The sequence below is a fragment of the Sinocyclocheilus anshuiensis genome, unplaced genomic scaffold (genome assembly GCF_001515605.1).
Source record: "Sinocyclocheilus anshuiensis isolate Anshui unplaced genomic scaffold, SAMN03320099.WGS_v1.1 scaffold374, whole genome shotgun sequence".
NCBI classification, from domain to species: Eukaryota; Metazoa; Chordata; class Actinopteri; order Cypriniformes; family Cyprinidae; genus Sinocyclocheilus; species Sinocyclocheilus anshuiensis.
In genome coordinates this window covers 114,346-141,037 of record NW_015546051.1, presented here as the reverse complement: position 1 = coordinate 141,037, position 26,692 = coordinate 114,346, and the positions used below count along the sequence as shown (strand labels likewise).

General features: G+C 36.7%; 1 protein-coding gene across 1 annotated transcript in view; it reads right to left on the bottom strand.

The window, feature by feature from the left end:
* Positions 1 to 26,692, bottom strand: part of gbe1b (glucan (1,4-alpha-), branching enzyme 1b) — a 151,075-nt gene that overhangs the window by 41,769 nt on the left and 82,614 nt on the right. Inside the window, exons 11-13 of the mRNA XM_016500375.1 lie at positions 24,118 to 24,228; positions 23,080 to 23,251; positions 2,564 to 2,748 (exon numbers count right to left, since the gene is read on the bottom strand). Coding sequence (XP_016355861.1) covers positions 2,564 to 2,748; positions 23,080 to 23,251; positions 24,118 to 24,228 — 468 coding nt within the window. The remainder of the gene's footprint in view (positions 1 to 2,563; positions 2,749 to 23,079; positions 23,252 to 24,117; positions 24,229 to 26,692) is intronic.

The following is a 26,692-nucleotide window of genomic DNA, read 5'->3' as shown; positions in this document are numbered from 1 at the left end:
TATATACTTGAATAGGCGCGATGATCAAATCCTCCTCGTGAATCACCCTCTCATACTCTCTCTGTTTCAGCGACAGCTCTATCACATCGACGAACCCACAACACGATCCAGTTCTTTAACTATTCTCACTTTCTCTAGCAATCTAATATGATGCAGAACATTTCTAGAAATTGCTCACGTTCATTTCTTCTGCTCCACTCAAAGAAAAAAACAGTAGGCCTAGTTCTCGTTCTCTCGTTCATGCTGATAAAATGACGCATGGGTTGGGCATGTTGATCGCACCTGGATCACTTTTTATTGGCTCTCTGAAGAGTCCATCATCGCGATCGGGGTAGGGCTTATGCGAATTACATCTAGTCACACATTCTCACTCTATGAATCTCCAACACTAGTAAGTTACCCGGGTTACAGTAAGCTCCGGTGTGAATATCCTAGTCTCGCGAGAACCAAGTTTTGTTTACAGCAAAGAAAAAACTGTCTCCTCTTGGCTTTTTATCGAAATCCTCCGACACTTTTCTTTACAAATCCTCGCTTTGTAATTCGTGACCGGTGTTTTGTTTTGCTCTCTGCTCTGCGCTTCCGCATTCGTCACTTCTCACCGGAGCTTACGCTATGGCTACGTCCTACATCTACACTGGAACGCCACAAAATGAATTAAAACTAAATCGAATTATTTTAAAAAAGACAAAAACAAAATTACAAAAAAAATAAATAATAATAATTAATACTTTATTTTATTTAGATATATATTTAATCTATTATTTTTTAGTATTTTGTATTAATAATGCATTACATATTTTATATATTGCAGTATTATATCTAAAATAATACTTACTAATAATTACTATTTACACAGTTTGATCAGACTGTATAAATAGAAATGACAAAAGCAAAATTATAAAAATGTAAACAAAAAATAAAATGAAAACTGAAAGTATAAAAATAAAAGCTAATTCAGATATGAATAAATACTGCAATAGTACATAAATAAATTAATATATAAATAAAATACCTTCAGGACACTGGAATGGGATAAACATCAAACTTCACACTGTTTCGAAACTACAGCCATGGCATGACCATGTAAACGCAGTAAACATATTTGTAAAATTTTCATGTGCAAAGCTACCAGAAAGAAATGTGATTGAATCATTCAGAGAAACTCCATCCACTTGAAATCGCATTCAATTCATCCATCAAGAAAAGTAGTTCCACTTCAAAAGGACGATTTGTACTTTAAATCTCAGATAACAAGCATTTTTGTACAGTAGACTTAAAAAAAAAAAATGCAAGCTTTTCATTTCAGTTAAATCCCCTGGAATGCCTTTTCCAACAAGTGCATTACCGTAAAAACATTTTTTTTTTTTTCTGAGCTGAGAAATTAATTTCTGTCATTCGTGACTCAGATCCTGACAATAGAGTTTGTTGTATTTACCCAGAACATTCTTTAAGACAAGCTACTTCACGGCCGACAGCAGTAAATCAGTCCATTCTTAACATCATGCTTCTGCAGAAGCTGCGATTACATCTACGAGCTGGACTACTTTCCTCAGCTAATAATTCATATTCCAATCTTCCATTTGATGGAGTGGAAATTTGTTTAAAAAGCAAATGAGTAATGAGATTGCAGGGCTGGTTAGAGACTGATGTTTTAGGGTGCTTTCACACTTGGTTCGCTTGCCTGGTCCGAACCAGAGTTCGATTGCTCCCCGCTCCCCCTACCCCCACTGGACTGCGTTCATATTATTTTATTTGGATCCGAACGGCGGTTCGTTTGCGTCATCAAGCCAGCAGCTGTTTACCCTGTTGCTTAGTAACGACGGCGCAGGAGAAGGTGGCAAATGCATAACATTGCTCTCTGCACTTTTATATATTTAAGTTTTTGAACCGATCGTTTTGTTTACAAAGCTTCGGTACATAACGGCACGTACGTCTGCCTTACGAATGCACTGCAAATGCTCTAAAGAACGCTGAAGGTGAATAGAAATTAGATATACAGCTCTCTGTTTTCAGTGCGTCAGTCAGGCTTGTCAGGAAAGTGAGTGAAACACACACACAAACACATATTTGTTATCAAATAATACGTCATTAATAGCGGTTCACTTCCGCAATTTGGTACGATTTGCATTCACATCAGCAGCGAACCGTACTGGAGTTCACACGAACCGTACCTCAGACCACCCTTTTTAAGCGGACTCGGGTACGGTTCGTGGGTGCGCACCCGAGTTCGGAAGACAGCATTCACATCATCCAAACGAACCGAACTCTGACGTCAATCGAACCTGGGTGCGCACCAAAGGTGCTAGTGTGAAAGCACCCTTAGTGAAACTGCAGATGGTCTGGTGATGGAAAATAAACACTTTTATCCTGCAGACAAAGGGAGTTAGATAGAATGAGAAAGAGACGGCGGATTGAGAACATGGAAGATGATAAAAAGATAGCCAAACTGTGGTGATACGCACTACGAGTTTGACTGATAAAGGAAGAACTGAAAGCAATATTTAGTGGAACTGAGAAGAAAGACAAGGTACAGTAGGAGAGGGAAAATGTATTTTTCTCTCACCGGGGGAGCAGCCAGCCAACCGTACTTGTCCTCTGTGCGGTTCATGTCTCGGTCGAAAGCATACAGCTGCCAGTAACGCAGGTGATCCGTGTCTACGAGGTTGAACTGCCGGCGGGCGTAATGATAACTCTCATTGTTGCCGACTCGGGGAAAATCCAGCCATTCTGGATGGCCGAACTCATTACCTGCAATTAAACACAATAGAGAGGTTTCTTACAGACTGAAGACAAATGCTTCAAAAGCTAGTTATCGTTGACTCAGTTGCATTGAATGTCTGATAGAAATAAAGTATTTTGACTTTCTTTGTTGCCACAGCCACTTTGGACATGCGCCATGAGTCAAAAGTTCAACTTTTTAATGATTATTGACATTCAGTCTCCAGAGAATCTTTCTGCACTGGTTTAGGTCTGATGGGGTTATAACCCTACGAATAATTCACAAACGTAAGATCACAAAATATGGCAGAACATTTTTTTCATGACAGAAATTAAATCAGAGAAAAACTGTTACTACTGACTATTCACTTGATTTGATTATTTCTAACGAATATATTTTGGTATTTAAACGAAACTTTGGCATGTTCAAAAGTGTTATTTAATTTTATTTATTTTTTACACTTATTCGGCAAAGAAGCAAAAGTTGACAGTAAATATATTAATAATGCTACAAAATATTTTTATTTTGAATAAATGCTGTTTATTTGAACTTTATATTCATCAAAGAATGTTTTTAAAAACATCAAGCAGCGCGACCATTTTCAACATTGATATTAATAAGAAATTGAAAACGGTTGTGCAGCTTAATATTTTTGAAAAAAAACATTTCCCAGGATTCTTTGGATTTTCATGATTTCTGCAGGATCATGTGACACTCAAGACTGGAGTAATGATGCTGGAAATTCAGCTTTGCATCGCAAGAATATATTACATTTTAAAATATATTAAAATAGAATATAGTTATTTTACATTGTAATAATATTCCCACAATATTAGTGTTTTTGCTGTATTTTTGATAAAAAAATACAATCTCTCTTTGGTGAGAAAAAGAGACCAGAAAAATAGAAAATCTGCCATACACACACACACACACATTAAGTTTCCATGTTTTATGGGGACATTCCATAGGCGTAATGGTTTTTATATTGTCCAAACTGTATTTTCTATCCCCTAACGCTAACCCTACCCATCACACAAAACTACTGGCATTTAGATTGTCAAAAATCTTCATTCTGTATGATTTATAAGGTTGTTTCATCATAGGGACCAAAACAATTTACCCATAAGGACAACGATTTTGGATATTGCCATCTTCGTGAGGATATTTTGTCCCCATAATGTAGCGTATACCTGAAACACACACACACACACACACACACACACACACACACATAACAGTATTATATACAAGTAGGGACTTTCCAATCCAAAAACAACTTTTCCCCCAAAACCTCTTGTTAGTTTGACAGTGTTAAGATTGCCGTGTCCTTTTCTTCCTGATATCAGCATTCAAAATTTAATTGAAAATTCAGATGTTTCAAAAGGTCACCTCTGAATCGGAGTTTTAAAATCCACTCTGAACGATGACTGTGAAGAAAGAAGAGTCCAGTAACCTGCCCTCACCCTGAACGAACCTTTCCCTCTCAAAGAACCTCCTGCAGCGAATGTTCACTTCAAACCCGCTGCCATTATCAAACCAAGACAAGAGAAGTGCACAGCTTCAAGATCTATTCCCAGAGCGTGCTTTTTTTTTTGTTCGTTTATTTTCTAACAAACAAATTAAAACTAAATGAATCCACAGACCCTTTATTCATAACATTTCTGAAAGAACAGAGAGAAACACCACAAACACACAAGCATAATGAACCAGGAGACGTAAAGATAGGACTGAATAATGCATTATGAAACGCAAAATGACCTTGTCTGAGGGTTAAGTAACAGGAATAGAAAGGATTGCCTTTTGATGTACTACTTTTTATCTCTCAATGCACTGTAAAAATATGAGAAATTGCCAAGATTTTTCACCAGATTTAAGTAAAAGCCTATGTTATATCTTACACAACTATCTCTACGGTCCAAAATGAACTTTTAGTCAATTGTCGATGACAAGAAATAAATCAATAAGTTATATAACATATAATATATTTAAAATATATTATTTAACAATACATATTATATTTTAATAAAAAAAAAATATTGTATATATTTTAACCCATATTCTTCACTCCTTGGTGAAACCACGTTGTCATACATTTTTTAAATATTTTCTTCCTTTTATTTTTCAAATTGGTGGTTTAATGCTAGGAACATTTATTTCACTTATTTGTAAGCCTTGTCATTTTTTAAATGCTATAAATAAGTTATATAAATATATTTAATATTTGTTATAAATATAAACATTAGATGAAAAACTCAAATTGTAGCGAAAATTAGAAATGTAAAAAAAATAGAAACATTAAACAATATATAACAAATATTAGGATTACTATCTGAAAAAAAAAATTTTTTTTTAATTGGTTGTGTGTGTGTGTATATATATATATATATATATATATATATATATATATAAAATCAAAATTAGATAGCAAAATTTAACCCGGGAGAAGCAAAAAATAATCTAACCTAAACCAAAGTGTGTGTGATCAGAGCTGAATTAACAATACAAACACAACTGATTACCGTATTCTGCTTCCGTGCGCATAAATATTTAGTCATACCAGATGTTAACTGGCCTTTACTGCAAAAAATCAAAGGAGCCTTTGACAGGATTACAACGGCGGGGTTTCAGTGTTTTCCAGCAGTCTGAGGGCACGATGAGCTCAGCCACGGAGCAGATGGCAGTGGAGATCACAGGGAGGACTGGAGACGAGAGCGAAGGAATACATTTGCAAGCTACATTCACGTTGTTTCCACACACATTCACGATAATGTTTTGATTTGTCATGTTCATGTTGCTGTGTTTAGCTATACGGAATGGATCCGTTTACTGTAGTAGATGCAGTCAGCAGGTGGTTGAAAAAAAGCTTGCAGAAAATATAGATTTTTGAGAATCACCCTTCAATCTGTTGGTTTACTTTGCTGGATATAGCAAACTATGACAATTTCACGAAGTGTGCGATTAATCGCGATTAATCACAGGAAAGGGATGTGATTAATCAGATTAAAAATTTGAATCGACTGACAGCCCTAATATATATATATATATATATATATATATATATAAAATCAAAATTAGATAGCAAAATTTAACCCGGGAGAAGCAAAAAATAATCTAACCTAAACCAAAGTGTGTGTGATCAGAGCTGAATTAACAATACAAACACAACTGATTACCGTATTCTGCTTCCGTGCGCATAAATATTTAGTCATACCAGATGTTAACTGGCCTTTACTGCAAAAAATCAAAGGAGCCTTTGACAGGATTACAACGGCGGGGTTTCAGTGGTTTCCAGCAGTCTGAGGGCACGATGAGCTCAGCCACGGAGCAGATGGCAGTGGAGATCACAGGGAGGACTGGAGACGAGAGCGAAGGAATACATTTGCAAGCTGAGCGTGAGCAGTGGAATAAAAGGCAAAGAGAGCGTTGTGACAGTCTTGTCAAGCGGAGTGATGAGATAATGAATCCGTCATCAGCTGACAAGACAACATCATAAAACAACAGTTGGGTAATTGAATTCCGAGGAGGCACTTTGACAAGCAAGAGAACAGAGGCACAACAATGGTGATGAGGTAAGTTGTTTATTCAGAGCAAGAAGGAAGGAGACAAGAAGATGGAAATAAAAATGGATGCCTGGATGAGGTGGAACAGACAAGGAATGGCAGAGCTTTCTAATTAAATAAATTACGCAGCTGTAAAGAAGTGTCAAAGCATAAGCAAACAGGGAGGAAGAACATGTACTGTGACGATGAGGATGGCCTGAGGTCAGTATTAGAGATGTTCAGGCATCAGACGGCTCTCAATCATCACTGATTGAATTACGTATGTGTTCACAAAACTTTAAACCAAACTCTTAAGCCAATACGCATGTGTCACAGTCCTGTTTAAAAGTAAAAGTAAATGTTTTTAAGGGTTGTAAAAATGATGCCAAGACCAGCAGCAGTGTTATATTATATTATATTAATTATATTATATTAATACTGAATATTTAATACAGTCCTGCTTGAAAGTTTGTGAGAATTAGAATTTTTTCTATATTTCTGCATAAATATGACCCAAAACATAATCAGATTTTCGCACAAGTGCTGAAAGTAGACAAGGAGAACCCAATCAAACAAATGAGACAAAAATATGTTCTTTGTCATTCATTTATTCAGGAAAATGATCCAGTATTACATATCTGTGAGTGGCAAAAGTATGTGAATCTCTAGGATTAGCTGTTAATTTGAAGGTGAAAATTAGAGTCTGTCTGTTCAGAGGTGTTTTAATCACTGACTATCAGGTGTCAGTGTGTGCCCTGTTTTATTTAAAGAACAGGGATCTATCAGATCATGTTTGTGGAAGTGAATCATGGTATGAACAAAGAAGATCTCTGAGGACCTCAAAACAAAAGAGTTGCTGTTGCTCATCTCTAAAGAGTTTGGACTCCACAAATCCACAGTCAGACAGACTGTGTACAAATGGAGGAGATTCAGGACCACTGTTCCCTCCCCAGGAGTGGTCGACCTACAAAGATCACTCCAAAAGCAAGACGTGTAATAGTCTGCAAGGATGCAAATGGCCACAGGGTAACTTCTATTTCCAGCAGTCTGAGGGCACGATGAGCTCAGCCACGGAGCAGATGGCAGTGGAGATCACAGGGAGGACTGGAGACGAGAGCGAAGGAATACATTTGCAAGCTGAGCGTGAGCAGTGGAATAAAAGGCAAAGAGAGCGTTGTGACAGTCTTGTCAAGCGGAGTGATGAGATAATGAATCCGTCATCAGCTGACAAGACAACATCATAAAACAACAGTTGGGTAATTGAATTCCGAGGAGGCACTTTGACAAGCAAGAGAACAGAGGCACAACAATGGTGATGAGGTAAGTTGTTTATTCAGAGCAAGAAGGAAGGAGACAAGAAGATGGAAATAAAAATGGATGCCTGGATGAGGTGGAACAGACAAGGAATGGCAGAGCTTTCTAATTAAATAAATTACGCAGCTGTAAAGAAGTGTCAAAGCATAAGCAAACAGGGAGGAAGAACATGTACTGTGACGATGAGGATGGCCTGAGGTCAGTATTAGAGATGTTCAGGCATCAGACGGCTCTCAATCATCACTGATTGAATTACGTATGTGTTCACAAAACTTTAAACCAAACTCTTAAGCCAATACGCATGTGTCACAGTCCTGTTTAAAAGTAAAAGTAAATGTTTTTAAGGGTTGTAAAAATGATGCCAAGACCAGCAGCAGTGTTATATTATATTATATTAATTATATTATATTAATACTGAATATTTAATACAGTCCTGCTTGAAAGTTTGTGAGAATTAGAATTTTTTCTATATTTCTGCATAAATATGACCCAAAACATAATCAGATTTTCGCACAAGTGCTGAAAGTAGACAAGGAGAACCCAATCAAACAAATGAGACAAAAATATGTTCTTTGTCATTCATTTATTCAGGAAAATGATCCAGTATTACATATCTGTGAGTGGCAAAAGTATGTGAATCTCTAGGATTAGCTGTTAATTTGAAGGTGAAAATTAGAGTCTGTCTGTTCAGAGGTGTTTTAATCACTGACTATCAGGTGTCAGTGTGTGCCCTGTTTTATTTAAAGAACAGGGATCTATCAGATCATGTTTGTGGAAGTGAATCATGGTATGAACAAAGAAGATCTCTGAGGACCTCAAAACAAAAGAGTTGCTGTTGCTCATCTCTAAAGAGTTTGGACTCCACAAATCCACAGTCAGACAGACTGTGTACAAATGGAGGAGATTCAGGACCACTGTTCCCTCCCCAGGAGTGGTCGACCTACAAAGATCACTCCAAAAGCAAGACGTGTAATAGTCTGCAAGGATGCAAATGGCCACAGGGTAACTTCTAATAGGGTTGGGCCGATAGACGATGCCATTGTCCATCACCAATTGCTGACAGACATCACGATGTTGAGCCGGCATCGTGATACCCCCCATACCCCCCGCAATCTGCCGCATCCAAATTCTGTGTTCGGAAAGGAAATTAAGTGTACTACAGAACCCCTAAAGGGAATACATAGCCTACGAGGTGGGAGGATAAAAAAAAAATATTTCAATAATTTCTCTCGCAATTATATCGTTGGGTAATTATACTGTATATAAATTGCGGGCATCAGGGAGCCGCTACTAATATGCACGGCATTGAAACCGCTTTCGAATGCACGCTCTCATTTTACTTTCACTTTCACTTTCGAGATTCGCGATCACACGGACTCTATACTACGGACCAGTACTGCCGCAACCACACATTTTACAAAATTAGATATTTGTCAGTGGTGCACAGTATCTGCAAATCATTCGCCATTGTCCTATCAGTCATCTCTCCTTACTCTGTATATGTGGTAAGTGAATTTTCATGTACTGTAATGTAACAGTCTACCGCTAGCAAGCGGCTATCCATGTCCCTTTAGTGGCTCCATAGAATGCGTTATTTGTTTTCCGTGCCTTTCTGCATACGGTTTCACGCTTCGGGCATACCCCGAATATTTCAAGTGGTAGAATATTTATATTCTAAACATAACATAACATAACATAACATAACATAACATAACATAACATAACATAACATACATTTTACAATTTTAAGGTTGTAAAAATGTCGCCAAGACTAGCAGCAGTGTTATTTTATTAATAATTATATACTATTATAGTATTTATTATAAGTTCAGAATGAGCTTTTTTTATATTTTCAGTTTTCATTTTACTTTTAGTGATTTTGTCATTTTTATCAGTTTTTAAGAATATTTATATTCATCTTTATTTTTATTTCAGTTTTAGTAATTTTGGTACTTAAATTTAAGTTGTACTAAACTAATTAAGTTCATTGCCAAAGCAGCATTTTGTTTAAGCTGAAGTTTTATAAGCTTAAGCTTTCATCTAATATACATATTTTATTCAAACTTTGTTTCAATTACCAAAAATAAATAAATGAATAAAACCTTCCTCATTGTCTAACCGTGTGTAGAGTAGTGCTACTGATGATCACAAATGTTGTCTAATCCCAGGATACAGCCATGACTCAAAATCTGAAAAAATGGAAATGGGAAAATAACCAGGGAATTGGAACAATAACAATCACAGCAGGTAAAATATTCTCCCAGTTTCCCCAAAGAAAAACATGATGACGGCAGTCTGTAAAACTTCCACAAACTTCACCAAGCGGGAAGTCAACTTCATCTGAAGAATTCAGTCTGTTTGCTGCATGGCTTAACCAAAGGATTTGTAATTTGGATTTGATTAGATTTTTTTTTCATAAATGTAAATCTGGAGTTTATTCAATACATACATTGACTCCTATCAGCACAACAGGAATCATACAGCAGATGTGTAGAGAGGTGTTCTCCACATCCTTCATTATGAAGCCAGATGTTCCTTCTCTTAACGATGGCTAAATCTCACTAAAACTGTCAAGAACATGTCCAGATCATATTTCATCAACAATCCTAAATAATTTATTATTTTAAATGCCATTAAGCTTTTTGGTGTTGTCACATATGACAGTTAAGCACATTTAAACCCTCTATAGAGAGAGAGAGAGAGAGAGAGAGAGAGAGAGATCATTACTGTAATAAAAGGAGAAAAAAACACACTGACATTATTTAAATATAAAAATGTCAACATTTGATTTTAAGTAAACAAAATTATTTTTTAGAAATGTTAAAAATTAGACAAATTGGTATTTTTCTGTTGTACAGAATGATTTTCTTTACTGTATTAAATTAATAAGGAAACTTTTTTCTTGTATTACAGTAATGAATGTTTATGTTTTTGTATTACAGTATGTATTACAATGACAATTTTGGCGGCAAATGTGCTTAAAATAATATCACTAAAAAATGCTATATAGGCTTCAAAATGTCAAAAAAATAATATATTTAATATTTGAAAGTAGTAGAATATTAATACTCTACATATATTTATAATATTACATAATATAAAAGTATATATAATATAATATATGTAAAAAAAAATCTATATCGGCTTTAAAATGTCTAAATTATACTTTTTTTAAATTATTTTCTTATTTTGTTCCAAACTTCTTTTCCATGTCAAAATAAAAAAGAGCATGTATTCAATTGTGACTTTATTTAGCAAACTTTATTTAGACTTCAAATCTCACAATGTAGACTAACCTTGGAGCAAGATTAAATTTTTTATATTATTTAATATTATTATTATTAAAAATAACTGTTATCTATTTGAATATATTCCTGAGATGGTAATGCTGAATTTTTTAGCATCATTGCATCACTTCTTTCTATTTATATTTTACAGGATTATTTGATGAATATAAATTTCAAAAGAACAGCATGATTTGAAATATAAACATTTTGCATGACTTTAATGTAAATTCTGATCAATTTAATGCACGCTTGCTGAATAAAAGTATACATTTCTTTCAAAAAATAATAAAATAAACTAAACCTCATGACTTGCTCATTTCCTGTTAGCTACCGGTTATAGACTTTTGCAGCCTTACAGTAAGAAAAACAAATCTTGAGCCATATAGACACGACTGTGGAATATGAAACCACCATTAGCTCATTTAAAGGTGGTCAGACTTGAACAGCAGACCTTCAAAGTGTCTGATACCTTGCAGCGGCAAAGCCGTGGGAGCCGTGGAGCTGTATTGTGGCGCAGGCCTCACGCTGGCAGCTGAGATTCCCAATTGACGCACACAGAGAAATTCAATGCCAGGGAAAAGAGAGTGTAATACAGTTAGAAGTGAATCAGAAGGTGTAGTCAAAGCTTAGTGTTTGCTTTGTCATGGTGAAGTGCTTCAAAGTCAGCGTTTGATTAAAAGTTGGATATAGAGCTGAAAAAAAAAACACCCTATGGTGCAAAGTTATGCAGCCGTTCAATTCAGAGCTGATTTAAAAGAAACAGATGGGAAAGTGTGCGTATAACTATACTAAATTCAGCCACAGTAAATCAAATTATGAACACAAGTCTCTAAGGTTAGATCACATGCTCTGGTGCTTTGAGCCTTGGTGCTTACAAGTTCAAATCCAGCTAGCAACATTTTCCAGTGCCAATCCATCAATAATATACTGCACAATACACCATGTTATAAGCTTCAGGATTAGTTGTGGCATGATTAAAGTACATAATAATAATAATAACAATAATAATAATAATAATAATAATAAATATATATATATAAAACATTAATTTATCAAATCCATTTAATAATCAAGATTCAATTAAAAACAATTTTTGTAGTTGTACAAAAAAAATGTATATTTCACACAAAGCAGTTTTTGGTAGCATTTTACAGTGTCTTTGTTATACATGTTACATTAACTTACTCTAGTAATAACAGTAAATTATGCATAATTACAAGCAACTAAATACATGATGTTAGTCAGTACATTTTTATATAATTACACTGTAACAATGACCCTTAAAATAAAGTGTAACCCAGTTTTATATCAACTATATCAATATGATGAAATTATGTTTCTTCTTCAGTTCTTTTTAATGTAAATTTTTAATGATATAATTGGTTCTACTTCAGTTCATTAAAATGTAGCCGTTTTAACAGTAGCTGTAGTAAAATTCGTTTATATGATGGATTTATTCAAACATACATTAAATAATGAAGACAATGCTAATAGGTTAAGTAAAAATATAATGCATATGCAATATGCATATTTTTTTCATGCTAACTTATTGTCAGTCCTGTGTCTTCTGTTTTCCTCCCCCACGTGTTCCATGACCCAGTTTTCCCTCATGTTTAATTATGTTTATTGATCCCAGGTGTTTCACGTCATCCCCTCGTCATGTCTTGTGTATTTAAAGTGTTTCCTGTTTTTAGTTCCTCGTCCTGTATTGAATGTCTTCTTTCCCCGCTACATGTGATTTCCTGGTTCCTTCAATATTATTAAAGTCTCGGTATTTGAAGTCAACTCCTCGTCTCCTCGTTCCTCACTCCGTGCTCCTCACAGTAGCGGAGCGTGACAGAATACAGGACCAACAACAGTAAGCGGCGTCCCTTCTCCTCGTGTTTGTTTTCGTGTTGTAAGTTTTTTGTTTTCTTATTTTTCCCCCACGATTATTATATTGTGGCACGCTTCATTGCCCTAGCCCGTAGGGATCTCCCCTTCGTCGAGTATGCCTGGGAGTTCTGCAGGCTCGCCGTGGCGACAGCTTTATATGACGCCACCATCAACTCTCTGTTCTGGCATGGGGCCAATTACCATCGCCCCGTGGACCTCCTAGATACCACGGGACTAAGCTGGAAGGAAGGGATCCTCTGGTGTCTGGAGAGCGTCCGGCCTCGAGCTAGAACCAGCCCGCCAGCCTCTCAGCAGACAAGACCGCCGGCCACTCCGAAAGCCGGCCACGGCATTCCCAAGCCCACCGGCCGTTCCTCAGGCAAGCCCGCCGCCCGCGGCATTCTCAAGCCCGCCGGCCGCAGCACTCTCAAGCCAGCTTGCTCCAGTGTCGGCTCCAGCCCCAGAGCTCGCTCCAGTGTCGGCTCCAGCCCCGGAGCTCGCTCCAGTGTCGGCTCTAGCCCCAGAGCTCGCTCCAGTGTCGGCTCTAGCCCCAGAGCTCGCTCCAGTGTCGGCTCTAGCCCCAGAGCTCGCTCCAGTGTCGGCTCTAGCCCCAGAGCTCGCTCCAGTGTTGGTTCCAGTCCCCGAGTTTAGCCCAGAGAGGGCTCCAGTCTCAGAGTTTAGCCCAGAGAGGGCTCCAGTACCCGAGTTTAGCCCAGATAGGACTCCAGTCCCCGAGTTTAGCCCAGAGAGGGTTCCAGTCCCCGAGTTTAGCCCAGAGAGGGCTCCAGTCCCTGAGTTTAGCCCTGAGAAGGCTCATATCCCCGAGTCTAGCCCAGAGAGGGCTCTTATCCCCAAATCTAGCCCAGAGAGGGCTCCAGTCCCTGAGTCTAGCCCAGAGAGAAGTTTAGCCCAGAGAGGTCTCCAGTCCCCGAGTGTAGCCCAGAGAGAGCTCCAGTCCCCGAATTTAGCCCAGAGAGGGCTCCAGTCCCCGAGTTTAGCCCAGAGAGGGCTCATATCCTCAAGTCTAGCCCAGAGAGTGCTCCAGTCCCACTCCCCAAGGATTTTAGGGGGAGTAATGCCAGTCCTGTGTCTTGTGTTTTCCTCCCCCACGTGAGTCTAGCCCAGAGAGAGCTCCAGTCCCCGAATTTAGCCCAGAGAGGGCTCCAGTCCCCGAGTTTAGCCCAGAGAGGGCTCATATCCTCAAGTCTAGCCCAGAGAGTGCTCCAGTCCCACTCCCCAAGGATTTTAGGGGGAGTAATGCCAGTCCTGTGTCTTGTGTTTTCCCCCCCCACGTGTTCCATGACCCAGTTTTCCCTCATGTTTAATTATGTTTATTGATCCCAGGTGTTTTTCATCATCCCCTCGTCATGTCTTGTGTATTTAAAGTGTTTCCTGTTTTTAGTTCCTCGTCCTGTATTGAATGTCGTCTTTCCCCGCTACATGTGATTTCCTGGTTCCTCGAATATTATTAAAGTCTCGGTGTTTGAAGTCAACTCCTCGTCTCCTCGTTCCTCGCTCTGTGCTCCTCACAGTAGCGGAGCGTGACACTTATGAATTTATGGACATTGAATGGCTTTTCTGAGGTAAGTGAAGCATTACTTGACATCGCTTAAAAGCTGTTTTATTGACACTTCCGTGGTTAAAACACTGACTGTGTGTTTACAGTATATGAGACATGATACATTTCAGTAAGTTGTACTGTTTCTTTCAAAATACAGTACCTTCTGATGTTCATTCATGTTTATTTCATCTATAACGTAGTCAAGTTGAAGAGATGATCGGTTCACGTCACCGCTTGAACTGAGGCAGATACAGCGATCTGTCACAGCACATTAAAGAGCATCAAAACCAGATTTATTGTTTGAATTGGATGATAAAATTGTCAGAATTTGAACGCTCAGACGTTTTTCTAATTTAAAAAGTAACAAAGCTCACTGTGATCATTGGATGGGAGGTGGTTTAGTGAAGTTTTGTTCAACCATCAACTGAAAACAGCACAGACTGACAGTGCATTCCATTTGTACTCGGAAGTGGAAATCTCGAGTTCCCAGTAGAAACTTTGGCAACACTTTAGGTTAGGGAACACAAGAGTTTTCCCTCAATAAACTCCTAATTTATTTTTGATAGTAAGTAAGGTAGTTGCTGTACTAGTTATGTTAGGTATTGGGTAGTGTTAAGGGATCTAGAATATGGTCAGGCATTAATATGTGCTTTATTAGTACTAAAAAACAGCCAATATGCTAGTAAATAGTGTTCTCTAATCTAAAGTGTCACCGGAAGTTTTAACTGGAACGAGTTCTGACTAGGAAACTCAGAGGAACTGCAACAACCCGACTTCAGAAGTGGCTGCTCAGCAAAGCAACATAAGTGAAAGTTGTAATATATTGTTTGTTTGCACTTCTGTTTGTGTGTAGGGCTAGGTCGAAAATATTGATTTCTTGATTTTAATTTATTCTCTTTTTGATAAACCGATAACGATTCTTAAATCCCAAGAATTCATTTATGCCGTTTACAGTTGATGAGTAAACAAAACTTAATGAAGTATTATTTGTAACGTCACATTTACCTCACACGTAACGTCACATTAAAAAAGGCCATAAACTCGATAGTTAGCTAGAAAAATGAACCCTAGAAAGGAGCATTTTGCTAAATATGACATCCAATGTTTAAAAGTTTATATTTCAACAACAAAGTAATTATACAATTTTATTATATAAACACCTTATGTGTAACTTAAATGTTTGTTTACAAATCACTTTAATATATTAATGTACCAACTGACAGGGTTTATCATACAGGTTACAGCATTAGTTGAGATAGATTTTTTTCCCCCAAATGAATTAAACTAAATCAATATCGAATTGAATTTAATCGAGACCGAAACAGAATCAAATCGCAGGCTTATAAACTGAAATCGTGAAACTTGTCTCAATATTATCCAACATACATCTGTGGACATGATACTTCCACATTATCTGGGCAAAATACTGCTTTTCATGTGTTTTTATCGACTGGTATTGCTAACAATAGACGAGTCCATCTTGGCTTTCCGACTCAGGTGTGACGTCATTCAACGTCAGCATCCGACTTTCGAGGTAAATGGAATCCAAAATAAAATATCTTGGTTCATCAAAATGAATATAGATTAAAACAGAGAAAATAACATTAACAGCCCAGCCCTAGCTGAAATGTTTACTTGGTGAGGCTTATTCCATTGGAGAAGCGCTAATTAAGGTCAATGATTTCGGCCATCCAAAACGGTTTTATGTATTTTCGGTTTCCAAAGTGTCATCATCACTAATTACTAAGCACTTCATATCCAGGTTTACTTGTAGTCGGATTTAAGCACAGAATACAAAGTTATAACTTAAGAATAATTTTAGTGAACCTGACATCTTATTACGAAGAAGAGACAACTTCTTCCTTTTCAAATAAAAACAGTCTTTCAATGTAAAGCACTAGACACAGTCGAGAGCTGCCCTTGAAACAAGGTTGTCTGGAAAACGCGAGCAGCCATTAGCATACGCAAACACTGAGCTAGATGAGATGATCCTTTTACAATGTGATTCAGGATTAATCCCGATGACCTATAGCTGAATCACATACAATCCTGTTTTCAGAGACCAATCAGTTTAGTAGTTTATCCTCCCCTTCATCTTACACAAACACAACACACATTTAGAGCTGAAAGCAAGTCCACTCTTAACTTTAAATAAACCTATAATGAAAATGCAGTTACTTGGGCCTTTATCATGACAAATATCAAAACAGGCCAACAGTCACTTGTTTAGGAAATTACTTTGGACTTCATGACTACCTCAAGCTCCCCAATCTCACACTCAATTTTTCAGGTTCGAACACTCTTTTCTTGTCTCTTTTATTTATTCTCATCTGTTCCAGCTCGGTCTTGGAGAAGCAAAGGTAATTTATTAATTATCTGACTTTTTTTTCTACAGAGTTATGTGTTAAGGTATGTTCACATTAGCAAGCTTTTAGTTAAATTATCCGTTTATTGTCTGTTGTCAGTAGGGGTGTGCGATAATGACAAAAAATTATATCTCGATATTTTCTGGAATTTTGTCGATAATGAGAATTAGACAATATTATGCTGAGCGTGTTATTGTGCTGGTACCTTGGCACGTTTAGGACTGCCGGACATCTGAATTCCAAAGCTTTTGAATTTTTATGGTTTTTAGGCATTGGTACCTTTATAAACAAATTTATTTATTTGTTTCTAACCTAATTAAATGTATGCATTACCTTTCGTGTTGAATTCTTAATTTAATCAATAAATTCAATCTGAATAGTAATACATTATAGGGCTGTTACCAATCAAATATATGTATATGTAAATATAAATAATGTTTTGATGTTTTAAAAACAAATTAAAATCGCTAGTAGGTGGCGCCAAGTCAATGCATGAGTGAGTCATTGAGTCATTCATTCATCCGATTTGTTCAAACAGCAGAGTCATTCAGTAAGGCCGGGTATACACTGTGCGATTTCAGCAACATTTTTATTAAATACCAACTCTCACTGTACGAGTTAATCGCATGCGTTGTCAAGCCAAAGCTCAGGATTTATGTGTTCCCACTATACGGTCTGTTTGTCAAGATGCAACTTGACTGCTCACACTCTACATGCGAAATAAACACGTGGGACCCCTGAACCCGGAACTGTGTAGCCTGTATCGCTTCCATTCAAACCACACACCATGTTTTCATTTCTGTTTTCACGCAGGCACAGTGAGGGAAAAAATCACTGAGTTTAGGGCAGTAGGTTCGCAGTTCTGCTTCAGCTATGTGATACCCTCACGGAGGGCCACCAAAATTTCTGACATATAAGAAATCCATCCGACCATCCGATTGCCGCTCTGGAGAGGCTAATCGCTTCTCGTTACCCTAAGGCCTAAGGAAACACCATTGTGTGTTGCTCAGAGATGCAAAACAGTTCTGCTGTGAATTTGTTTGGAAATATTTTCGGTGGTCAGCAAAAACAGGAACTGTTGTGTCTAAAATGTAAGTCACTTAATATTAACTTCTTGTTTGTTTAACTTTTGTATAAAATTGTGCTGATATTTGGATAAAAAAATGGCACTCTTCATGTGATATGCAGTGTGCCAGGGGCATTTTTGCCCCAAAATGTTGAATTTTGGGGGAATTCTAAATGTATTTTAATAAACTAAATCACACAACGAAAGTGTGAACACTAAATGTGCATGCTCAGTAGTGAGTAAATGATGAATGGATTTTGCCCTTGAAACTAAGCAGAACAATGGTAAATGTGATTGCCCCTTTAGGCAACATGAAATCACAATTTAACCTTATGTATTTTCTTAATACATGTTCTTTATACTGACACCTCTAATATATATATATATATATATATATATATATAGTATTATTATATATTATGATGAACTTTCGAGTGCTTTTTGACCCACTTAAGTAAAACCTCAGTACATCTTTATATGTGATTTCATAGTTACTTTGAAATATGCTTCAAGTGTACTGCATGACAAGCTGCTGTGGTAAAATAACAATGACAAGCATTTATGGTCATATAAAATACACTCTAATGTCATTTGTATTGAAACTTGTATGTCATGTATTGAAATTTGTCATTACACATTTGTAATGATGAAGTTGCAATTTAGTAAATTTAAAATATATTAAAAGGCTTAAGTGGCCTTTTGATTTCATTAATATTATCTGCAAGAACAGGTTTTTAAAAAGATTTGAAAAAACATCTGAAGTACACTACAGTACAAGTGCGCATTCAATACAATTATGCAGACTTCTTTTTCACAAGGGTTCACTCAATGCTTTTTTCAATTAATAGATTTGGGGACGTCGTTTTAAATTAAGGTTAATTTAGCTAAATTCTGCAGCAGTTGTGACTGATCAACAGCATGGTTTGAATACATTCAGTCGTTGCTCGGTGCTTCTGAAGGTGATCCAGAAGTTTTTCTCCATCTCTGAAAGTCAAGCATTCATTTATCTCACTCTCCACCTGCTGATTTAATGATGAAACCACTGAGCCGTTTCATTGCCGCCTCGCGAGTGTGTTATAATGTCGAGTCTCTACCTCACAGCGCTCATCTTCTTTCTGCATTGCAAACATGGCTGTCATCTCTCTGTGGCATTTTAGTTTGCAAGCATCTTCTGCCACTAGAGAATAAATAGATGGGCTTCGTCGAGTTGAGGGTAGCTCAAATTGATTTGCTTGCTCAAACAATTTGTTCTTGCTTTGCACTGGCTAAATTACTTCACAGCCATTGATCCATTGACATGACACGTCGTCCCGTATTTACCATTGTTTTGTCTTCTCGCTTTGGCTTGTTGGTTACCTTCATTTTATAAAGAGCATGAAAAGGCAAATTTAAGGGAAATTATTATTATATATTTTTTTGTAACTTAAAAAAACGAATAAGCAATAAGTGAGACAAAAACCTAAAATTCCCATTCGATGATTAATTTGAATCTTTTAATTATATTTAATTATTCTGAGAGACGTTTTATGTCATTTATTTCAGGAATAAACATGTCAGAAACTTGGATAATGCATAGTACTTAATCCCTGTTGTACTAAAAACTTAATTGGGAGGAATAATTCAAGTCCAGATAGATCTTAATGATCCTGGGACCCCACAATTAAATTTGTCCTCTGTAGAGGGCATTCACTTTTACATGTCACTGGTTTACATCCTGGACTTTACTACTGTAAAATAAAAAAAAAATAAAAAAATAAATAAATACAAATATGTTTATGTTTTTGAATTCTCTTTGACATAAAAATAATAAATACATATATAAAAAATAAAATAAAAATAATACAAATAAAATAATTTTGACATGTTTTTGACATCTGACTAAAAATATATAATATAAAAAAATCAAATATTGTTTTTTTCATGTTTTTGACATCTCTTTGACATAAAATAATACAAATATATCAAACAAACAAATTAATACATAAAATGATAACAAATAAAATAATACAAATTTTTGTCATGTTTTTGGCATCTGTCAGTAGCTATGTTTCCATCCACCTATTTTTATGCGCATTTTGGATTATTGCATAAAAAACCGCTGGATGGAAACTGCGCATAAAAAAATGTATGCACACAATTGAGTAGGATAAACTTTTTATCCGATAAGAAAAAATGTCATGTGAGACAGTTATGAGACGAGATAAACTGACTAACCAGCGGACCGATCTTGTTCACAGCATCTATATGTTGTTTGTGTCGTTCTGAAATGCCTGAGGAAAGTCTGTCATCAAAGTATTTCTGTATAATTACTGTCTTACATAACTGCGTTCCCAAACAGCAGGCATCCACCTCTAAAAGCAATGACCACATTTATTGTGTTACGTCTGCTCTCTCTGAAGCACAAGTAATTTATTACATATGACAATTATTATATTCAGTGGCTTCTCCTAGTTTTCTTAGAGATATTTATTGCCAGTTTATCAGCAAGTGACGATTTTGTTCTCTTTGACTCGTTGGATGGAAACGCGATATTTTATATTTTTTATATTTTATGCGATATTCTAGTTTTGCTCAAGTTAAATTCGCATCTTTGGATTGAAACATAGCTAGTATGACAGCTGCATGTCACTTCTGAAGATCTCTTAGAGAGCTGAACCAAGTATGTTTTCTTGTGAGCAAACATACCTGCTGTCTCTACATTTCACATTCTTCTAGCCTTTGGCTTTCAGAGGCTTAACCGACTGAAAAATATATATTCAGCTGGGTCACAGCACCATTAGGAGAGTAATCTCAGTCAACAGAGAAAGGCTTTTTACAGATATACTACAAGTGAAGAGTAAAAAGTGTCTACATCAGGCAGTCCACATCTGTAGCCGTCATTACTGTTAGTGGTATTGGCAGAACAAGAGCAGCAGTAAACAATAACAGCACTCCTGTGTGCAACATGGATGAGTCTGCCCATATGTCCACAAACACAAAGTAATCTGTGGGGCTTGGGTCGTGTGTGTGGTATGAATATAGCCTTGGCTGGGGAAAAGACTGTCTCTTTTAAACTAAACCGATGAGTTCATTTATGTAATGTGGTGGTACAGCATGAGCACCTGGTCAGCAGGTGGGGCTAGTACACTGTTTGGGCTGATTATTGACCAAGCTGACAGTCAACAACTTCAAGTAATAATGACCACTTCATAAATATTACAAATGGCTGTAATGATCAACTGATGATGTGTCAAGCCAAATTGGAGCTATTAATGGAAGAAAATGGTAATTGGTGTTTGAAAAGATGGAATTAAATACCAGAATGGAGCCAGACCTGAATGTCAGTTTGCAAAAACAATACCTATAAAAAGGCTAATTCGGCTAATGGTTAACATTACCCGATAGCCCATTCGGCCTAAGCTACATCACTGCACAATGTAATAGTCATTTATTACATATGAAAATTATTATATTCAGTGGCTTCTCCTAGTTTTCTTAGAGATATTTATTGCCAGTTTATCAGCAAGTGACGATTTTGTTCTCTTTGACTCGTTGGATGGAAACGCGATATTTTATATTTTTTATATTTTATGCGATATTCTAGTTTTGCTCAAGTTAAATTCGCATCTTTGGATTGAAACATAGCTAGTATGACAGCTGCATGTCACTTCTGAAGATCTCTTAGAGAGCTGAACCAAGTATGTTTTCTTGTGAGCAAACATACCTGCTGTCTCTACATTTCACATTCTTCTAGCCTTTGGCTTTCAGAGGCTTAACCGACTGAAAAATATATATTCAGCTGGGTCACAGCACCATTAGGAGAGTAATCTCAGTCAACAGAGAAAGGCTTTTTACAGATATACTACAAGTGAAGAGTAAAAAGTGTCTACATCAGGCAGTCCACATCTGTAGCCGTCATTACTGTTAGTGGTATTGGCAGAACAAGAGCAGCAGTAAACAATAACAGCACTCCTGTGTGCAACATGGATGAGTCTGCCCATATGTCCACAAACACAAAGTAATCTGTGGGGCTTGGGTCGTGTGTGTGGTATGAATATAGCCTTGGCTGGGGAAAAGACTGTCTCTTTTAAACTAAACCGATGAGTTCATTTATGTAATGTGGTGGTACAGCATGAGCACCTGGTCAGCAGGTGGGGCTAGTACACTGTTTGGGCTGATTATTGACCAAGCTGACAGTCAACAACTTCAAGTAATAATGACCACTTCATAAATATTACAAATGGCTGTAATGATCAACTGATGATGTGTCAAGCCAAATTGGAGCTATTAATGGAAGAAAATGGTAATTGGTGTTTGAAAAGATGGAATTAAATACCAGAATGGAGCCAGACCTGAATGTCAGTTTGCAAAAACAATACCTATAAAAAGGCTAATTCGGCTAATGGTTAACATTACCCGATAGCCCATTCGGCCTAAGCTACATCACTGCACAATGTAATGCGAATATAGGGCCATGTACCATGTAAACATTATGTAGGTTTCAGAATTGAAGGCATGTGTGACAAGAAGCAAAACACAAAAGAACACAAAATAACAAAATAAAACAATAAAACAAATGAAACAAAACAAATAAACAAACACAAAAGAACGCAAAAAAACAAAATAAAACAAATTAAACAAAACAAATAAACAAACAAAAGAACACGAAAAACAAAATAAAACAATAAAACAAATGAAACAAACAAATAAATAAAAAAACAAAGCAAAACACAACACAACAAAACAAAACAACACAAAAAAAAACAAAACAAGCTGCAAAAATGACAGGGCTAGGGCTAGCAAGTTGGGAAAAAAATATATTTTGTAGTTATTCATAACTATGAAAAATAATAACATTTGAGTTATTATTATATCAAATTATGTTGTAATATTTTAATTATTGGATAGAATCAAGAAAGTCAAGACCTCTGATGTGGGACAGGTCAAAATCACCATTTTAAGTGAGGATACAGATATTTGCTGTGTTCAAAACTAGCTACTTTACATGGTAGTTTTATGGTAGATAATAGTTTATCTAACATATCTAATACTTTTAACAACAAAAAACATGTGCCTATATGTGCCTCAAATGCTGAAGAAAAATAATGGCACACCGAATTCAAGGAAAGTGACACAGCAACAAAACAAACAACAACAAAAAAAAGTGCAAAAGTATATTTTCAAAATTTTCTAACTAACTAAATTACAGCTGTTTTGGTGCAAGGAACCTTGACTAATATTATCAAAATAAATTTTTTGGTTGTTTTCTTATGACTACTTTTTTTTTATCGGTACATTGTTGCAAAGATAATGCACCAACATCCTGCACGTCCAAATGTGGACTACTTTTTTTAAGTGAATGCAAAGACTCACCCATGAAGTTTAGGTAGCCCTCTCCTCCCAGGCTGTGGGTAAGCAGTCGGATCATCTTGTGGAGCTGGATGCCCCGATCAATAACGGAGTTCATTGGAATCGAAGTGCTCATGTTGGTGTACATATCCTTGTCCATCAGCCAGAAGGCCAGAGTTTTGTCTCCCACCAGGGCCTGACAGAACGGGCAGATCAATAATACGAGCATGAACGCCACATTAGGTGAAATGTTTGCTGGTTGATGAACAGATTTTGACTGGTTGCATTTGTTAAACAGGGAACAACTACCATTTGTCCGGTACTTCACAAAAACATCATGGGACAATAAGAACAAGACTGAATACTGTCCTAATTTTAAGTGTAACTGTACAGTAAACAGCAAGAAGTTGATTCACAAAGTATAAGCAATAGTATTCAGTATTCACTAATTCACTATTATAAACTTTGCTAAATATATTTCATGAATATATATATATATATATATATATATATATACTTGTATAATGTTAAATAATAAAAAATAAAAAATAATAATTTCCTACATAAGCACCACAGCTTAATATGTTGCAACCGCTAAGCCAAGGTCCCGACGTTCATTAATATTTTAAAACATCATATGCAGTTTCACATAGGATCTGCGATTCTGATGGAAACTTTATTGCAATGCTAAACAGGTGGTCTATTGATGAAGTGTCAAAGTAAAGTTTTACTAGTTTTAGCACGTTTCAACTTAGACTCACTCAAGTGTCTCATATTGAGTAGCACAAATCATTATTCCCAGACCTCGGAAACACTACACAGAGGAAAAAACAAAGAGAAGAAAGGAAGACAGGAGAAAAAACAAACAAAACAACAACAACAATCGGCTCTAGTCATGGTGTTAGAAAGTGTACAAACAGGATGGATGTGTTAATTTCTCATTTCCCCCTCGTCCCTAGAGGTCTACAACCTGATGTGACACCAATTTCCATTCCCAATGACACATTGATTACTTTTCCTTCACTCCACACTGGAGGAATGGAGGTTTCCGGACAGCAGTACCTGGTCGTGGCTTTCAGCGTAAGCGATGCATTTCTCGCCGTATCGCCTGTTGGTCATCGTGAACACAATGTTTCCCATGTTCCAATCTTCGTCCTTGAACTCCTTAAGGATCTGAGAATGGAAGAGAATGAGTAAATATATAAAAGGGAACGAGGAGAAACAATTCTCACAGTACTTTCTGAACAAGTCTTCCATTCTTTCTTGTTTTCTCATCATTTGTTCATTATATTCCACTGGTGAGTGTCTGGTTAGTTCTAGCCGAAAGCAAGATTTAATTTTCTTTCTACAAGCTTGGGCGCCATTTCTACAGTATATGAATCCATCATACCGCAGCACTGCACTCTACAGTGAGATTTTGAAAGAGATTAGGGCGGTAATGTTAGCTCTTGTTTATTTTATTTTAGTACTATTGATTTTTCCCCATCTCAGTTTTTAAGGATGCACTGCCTCCCTTGCCATTTCACAGAAAATGTCCCTAACTAACTAAAAGTAGCAACGCTGCTAACTACACTTTTCAGTTGCCTGACAGCAGCTCAGTTGTTTTCAAAACACTTTTTTAACTTAACATTATGTGAATAATGTTTATGTGAGTTATGAATTATGTGAGTTGCTAGCGCACTTTAATTTAAAAAACAGTTCCTGAATATTATAAATAAATTAGCAAACAATTTAAATATAATAACATTTCTTAAGTACAATTCCTAAATATGTATGTCAAGAATACAAATTATTAACACATTATTAAATATTAAACACTTTAATAAATGGATTTCCTGAATATTATGTACATATTTAAATATACTAACTCTTTAAAAATTATGAAATAATTAAAATATTTAATGATACATCTGCAAAACATAAATATTATACATTTTCCTAACTGTATTTCCAACTTATTTCTTCAATATTATTTCATCTACAAATTTACATATTCCAATTGACCAATTCTTTATAAAGTATTAAATCATTTAAACAAATGATACATTTGCAAAAATATAAATATTAAACAAAATTTTCTACATTTCTTAAAATGAATTTCTTGAATATTATTTACATATTCCAATTGACCAATTATTTATAAAGTATTAAATCATTTAAACAAATTATAAATTTGCAAAACATATAAATGTTAGACAATTTCTTAAAACGCATTTCTAATCAATAAATTATTTTTTTCCAAAATTTCCTGAATATTATTTACATATTTCAATATACTAATTCTTAACAAAGAATTACATTTAAAAAATATATAAATACATGTGTGTAAATGTAGTTATTATAAATAGCTAAGTATTATAATAATATATGTATATTTTTAAAATGTATATTATTAAATGTAAAAAAACATGTTTTTCATTTATGTTCATTGGAAATTAATTTTATTACCATTAACAGTTGAAGCAAAATAAGTTTAATAACCGAAATTGGTTAAATTGTTAGTGATGATCCATCAAACTACTTGTGTATACACATTTGAAGGCTTTGAAATTTGAAAACAAATTTGGATCAATGCATGTATATGTCTGTCAGGATTTGACTGTCTTTTGTTATGTTTTGCTCCCCATTTGCTCCCCGTGACCCAGTTTCTCCCTCATGTGCCCTTATTTGGTCGTTCCTGTCCTCATTGTCTCTTAATTTGTCATTCTGTTCACCTGTGCTCCTCCCAATTCCCTCGTTATCCTGTATATTTAAGCCCCAGTCTGTTCAATCTGTGTTTGTCGGGTCTACCAGTTGTGTATGTGTGTCTTCCTTCCCTCCCAAGTGTGGATTTACCCTGTGTTTTGGATTTAATAAATGACAGTTTTGTTTATCCACGGCTCCTTCGTTCCTACCGGCAGCGTATCGTGACAGAAGACCCGACCAAGAACTTCGTGTTCCCCCTCCATTTTGTTTCCTCGTTTTATTATGTGTTTTTGTTTCCGTAGTTCCTCATGGATCCCCTCGCTGCCAAGTTCACCACCCTAGCCTGCAAGGACCTTTCCCTGTTGGAGTATGCGGTTGAGTGCGGCAAATTACTATCGTCCCGTCGACCTCCCAGACACCTCTGGACTGAGCTGGAGGGAAGCCATTATCCGGTGTCTGGAGAGCGTCTATCCCTGATCCAGAGCACAGCCAGATCCATACGCCAAGCCCACCATCTCTCCGCTGCGTGGAGCACAAGCCCGAGGCCACCGCTGATGGAGAGCCCGAGCTCGTCGCGACCGACGAGCCATCGCCAAGGAGTGCGACAGAGCTGAGGATTGCCACGGAGCCAGAGCCTCTCGGATCGTCAGACTAAGTGTGAGAGCAAGCTACAACGCCTGCCGCGAGGGAGAAAGCCGCGGACAATGAGAGCGCATAGAGGAGCTCCGCCCCCTGCACCGTGGCTGAGGGCGAGCTAATTACGGATCTGGGACTGTGCAACTCCAAAGCAGAGAGGGCTCCCGTTCCTGAGTTAAGCCCTGAAAGCCCGGAGGCTCACAAATGCCCACTCCTGCCTCCTCCTCCACTGTCGTCTGGCAGCCCCTCTGCTCGCCCTCAGCCCACCATCGGTACGGTACGAGCTCCGCGGTTCTGCCATCCTCCATTGTCACCG